The 4508-nt window shown below is 62.4% G+C and overlaps 1 protein-coding gene across 1 annotated transcript; it reads right to left on the bottom strand.

The window, feature by feature from the left end:
- Positions 1 to 865: 865 nt before the first annotated feature.
- Positions 866 to 4244, bottom strand: LOC111531929 (growth arrest-specific protein 6-like; the record flags this gene model as incomplete). Its single annotated transcript, XM_023199212.1, has 4 exons — positions 866 to 1334; positions 2261 to 2489; positions 3683 to 3858; positions 4097 to 4244. Coding segments are annotated over 4 exons (708 nt in total), but the record flags the coding sequence as incomplete, so codon positions are not given.
- Positions 4245 to 4508: the final 264 nt, after the last annotated feature.

Raw genomic sequence — 4508 nt, 5'->3', positions numbered from 1 at the left:
GCCCAGAGGCTCTAGCACAGGTGGCCACGTCCCACAGGAGCATCAAGCCACGAGTCTTGGTCGTCCCCTTGGGACCAAGGAGAAGCAGCCACTCTGTGGCCCCCACTCCATGGCCCCCACCACCTGTGGCTCCAACATCCTTCCAGGAGGCAGGCAGGGTCCCGACTGCATCTCAGGCACCTGCCTTGTGGTGTTCCGGCTGCCCCAACCTTCCCTGCGGACTTGTGGCCTGCTGGGGTCAGAGAGCAGCAGTGACCGCTCCACCCCTTGCAGACAAGGAAGCTGAGGCTGAGGGACATGGGGACCCTGCCAGAGGGGACGCGGGAAGCGGGGCTGGCTCTGCTCCTGGCAAGCTCTACCGCAGACTGAGACACATAGAAAGCAGCGTTTCCCTTTCTCAACAGAACACGCTTGAGCCCCGGAAGCAAGTGGGTCTGTGCAGGAGGGTCGGGGTGGGAATGGCACAGGGGTGCAGGTGCCACCTTGACATCTTCCTGCCCTTGGTCCCAGCGCGGGGTCCCTTCCAGGCTGGCTCAGAGGCCGCTGTCCGAGCAGCCTGCGTTTGTGTGCCAAGTCCTCACCGTGCCCTCCTCACTTGGCACTGACTGGCTGCCCATGGTAGGGGCCGAGCGGGGCTTTCTCCCCATTTGCAGAACAAGTAAACTGAGGCTCCAGCCCCTGCCCTCATTACCAGAGTCAGAGGCTCCCGGGGAGCAGACCGTGGCCACCCAACCAGGCTGGGAGCAGAAAAGAGGGATCTTTGGAGCGGCTGAGCGTGCAGCCTGGAGTCCTGGCAGCCCCGCTCATCCCAAACACTGCTACGTGCTGAGAACCCCGCGGGGAGCAGATGGCGGCCAACGCAGTGTTACAAAGCTTTCTGTAAATATTTTATTTTCCATATTTTAGAGTCAGAAAGAAGCGCTTGGTAATAAAAATAATAGAGAATTATTTTCTTCGAACCCGCTCTGCCCTGCGCCGGCCTCCCCGTGCCCAGGCCCACGGTTGAGTGCGCGGCGTCAGAGGCCCCACGTCCATCTCACTATTTACAGATATGTTACAGGCCAGGACGGTCACAGAGGAAAGCCCAGCTCTCAGGCGGCCCCACGTGGTGAGGAGCCCCCATGCTCCTCCCCGCTGTTTCAGACAGAGGCTGAGGAGCCTGCTGCGTCCCACGGGGGCCTAGGCTGCGGCGGGCTCCACGGGCGGGCAGGAGTGGGCGGTGATGTCACTGTGCTTGTATGCCGCCTCGTCCAGGTCCAGCAGCCTCCGGTTGACCTCCAGTGTCATGCAGCCGCGGTAGAATGCGGTGACTGGCGCTGAAGTCACCGGCACATCTGGGCCACGGGGAGAGAACAAACACATCTTAGCAGACCCAGCCTGGGTCCTAGGGATGGCCGCGTGGCCGGCCCTGCCTGGCCCCCCACCTCCGGCAGCGCTTGTGGCCAGCCCTGGGTTTCCCCTGAAAGGGAGGGATTTCCCTTTCTTCTCTAACTTCTGTCCCCGTTTGTTCGGCTGCAGACCCGGCAGACAAGTAGGAGGCATCCGCCAGCCTGGGCTCTGCAGACGCCGGCCCTCCCTTCCCCGCTGGGAGCACAGACAGTCCCATCGATTAAACGCGATCTTCTTCTTCACCCGGTGAGTCATTCGGGCTGCAGGCCTCCTGGCTTGCTCTCATCCTCTTCAAAGCTCTGTTTATTAAAACTAAGTGGGCTCTGTATCTGGCAGCCAAGACAGAAATGCTGCCATTTGCCGCAAGTGAAAACCTGTGGGCAGCCGAGGACTCCTGGGCTCCCACGTGCCTTCCCGTGCACCCTCCCAGCTAATGGCAAGGACATCCCTGGCCCCAGCCTCTGTGCTGTGTAGCCCATGGGACACGGCAGGGGTCCTGCTGGACGCGGGAGGGGCTGGCTGCTAACAGCTGCGGTGACAGCCGTGGGTCCCAACTGCAGCCTGGCCCGAGGTCTGCCCAGCCCTCTCCCCCGGGGCCGGTCTGATGGGTGTGGACAAACGCTCCCTGAAGATGCAGGTTCACGGGGTCTGACTCAGGCCAAGGCCGGCCCCCATACGTGTTTCTCAGCCTCAGCCAATGACCTGACCAGCACCGAGGCACCATAATGGCCACTAAGGACCCACCTGGACTTCCCCTTCCTCTTAAAACACACAACCAGGAATGCCAGCCTGTCCAGGTTCGATCTGGGGTGACCAAGCTGGGCATCCCTGGAGCCCCTCACCCGGGATGAGCAGGGCAGGGAGCACCCACCTGGCAGGCCGCCGGCAAAGGTGAGCACAGGGCTCTGCAGGTGCTTCTCGAGCACGGCCAGCCTCTCCTGCAGCTGCGCGGCGCTCACCTCGCTCTGGCCCCTGGTGCCGTCCACCTCCAGGGTGGCCTCGCCCTCCCTCAGCGAGACGGTGACCATGTGCTCTTGACCATCACAGACCTTGATCTCCATCAGGGCTAAGGCCACATGCTCCACGGCCAGGACCACCAGCTGCAGGAGACCGAGATGTGGTCAGGGCCTGCCGGCCGCCCCCACGTAAGCCGTTAGGTCCAAGCTGGTCCTCACAGCTGCCGGCCACCCCCGTGCCGCAGGCCTGTCTCCGTCCAGGGTTCCCTGCAGCCCTGGGTCCGGATGCTCGCTGACTGTGGATGACGCCCCCACCCCACCTGGGGCTCAGCTTCTCTGCGCGTAAAGCCAGGGGCCAGCCTGGGAGGCTGTGGGGGAGCAGGTGTGGCCCCCAGGTTGAGTGTGAGAGGGTCAACCCCAGCCCCAGGCACACAGGACCGAGGCTGCACTTGACCAGGAACTGGTGTGTCCTTGACGGGGACCCAGGACCCAACCCTGTGGTGGTGGACTCCCAGCCAGGTGGGCTTTCACGCTGGCACCACAGCCCAGCTGCCCACTCCCCAGCCCAGGGGTCAGCTGTTGCTACATAAGGGCGGCTGTTTATTCCAGATGCTGGGATTGCGTCTGGCCCTGGTGATGAGCATTTGCGTGAACCAAGCCTGTCACTGTCGCATCCAAGCAACCAGGAGGGCTCTGTGGCCCTGGGGTGGGCTGACTTGGAGAACAAGGGCCTCTCTGGTTTGACCCATGTCTTCCTCCTTAGCACAGGAGCGAGAGAATACAACCTGTTTCTGTCACCTCTTGATTGTTCTGTGGGGAAAACAGCATGACTCCCCCGGCCCAAGACAGCTGACTTATTGTGAGGACCGGGGGTGGGGGACCTCATCCAAGGGGCAGCTGCACTCAGCTCCACCCACTGTCCCCCAGGGAAAGACCTGTGGGGGGCACCAGCCGAGGTCACAGATCTGAGTTTTCCAGGGAAATTGGAAAACTGAGTTTGTTGCTGAGATCATCTGACGTAAACATGAGAGACTAATTCAGTTTGCTGTGAGCCACCGTCTGCCCAGCTGAACGGGAAAGGCCCCCACACTGTCAGCCGAGTGTGGCTCGCAGGCACTGGCCCCCCAGTCAGCCATGTGGCGGTGATCCGGTGTCCAAACAACCCCCACAGTCTGAAGGGCGGCCCACGCCAGGCTTGGCTCATGGACCTCTGGTCAGAGGCTTTTGGGGCTCCCTGGGGATCCCACCCCAGACCCCCTCCGTCCCCTGCCAGGGAGTGCGGCCCATGAGCCTGTGGGGCGAACCAGTCAGGACACCTTGGGTGGTGGAGGCCCTACCTGCTTCTTGAGCTTCTTTGTGGAGTGATAGTCTACCAGGGCCACAGAGAGAGGCACAGCACGGAGGTCAGGGACCCAGAGCGCGAACAGCACCCCTGTGTCTGCGGCCGGGCGGATGTGAGCCACGACTTCTATTTCCCAGGTGGATTCTGTCCCGATGTCCAGAGGGGTCCGCACTGCGATGAAAGCGGTGCGTTATAGGGTAGGATGCAGCGGAGAGGCCACAGTGAGGTCGGAGCGGGGCTCTGAGAGACACCATCCCTGCCGCGGTGGGATGTGATGGAAAACTCGAGAGTCTGGTTCAGATCTTGGCCCAGAGCCCAGAGGCACCGGGGACCCCCAGGCTGTTTCTCCCTGGCTGCACCAGTACCCCACTTCCAAATCTGCTCTAGGCGACCACCAGGCCACACAGACCTGCCTGAGGGGACACGGGCTGTGCGCCATGGGACGCAGGCCTGTCCCTGCCTTCCTCTGATGTCCTCGTTTCAGGAGCGCCTGGCAGCTCCTTCCTCAGAGCACGCACAGGTGCATGGCCTTGTGCCTCGAGTCTCACCTGCAGCTTCTGAGCAGCAGCACAGGGCTCAGCGTGAGCCAAGAGTGTGGACAAGAGCTGTCGGGAGCATGGCGATCTGGGGTCTGAGCTGTCAGCAGCACGTGCCGTCTGGGGTCTGCGCTGTCAGAAGCATGGCGGTCTGGGGTTTGAGCTGTCAGGAGCATGGCCGGTCTGGTTCTGAGCTGTCAGGAGCACGCGCCGTGTGGGGTCTGCGCTGTCAGGAGCATGTCCGGTCTGGGGTCTGAGCTGTCAGGAGCACGTGCGGTCTGGTTC

This window comes from Piliocolobus tephrosceles, unplaced genomic scaffold (genome assembly GCF_002776525.5).
Source record: "Piliocolobus tephrosceles isolate RC106 unplaced genomic scaffold, ASM277652v3 unscaffolded_1542, whole genome shotgun sequence".
Lineage (NCBI taxonomy): Eukaryota > Metazoa > Chordata > Mammalia > Primates > Cercopithecidae > Piliocolobus > Piliocolobus tephrosceles.
Note: the sequence above shows the minus strand (reverse complement) of the source record. Positions and strands in the feature narration are given on the sequence as shown.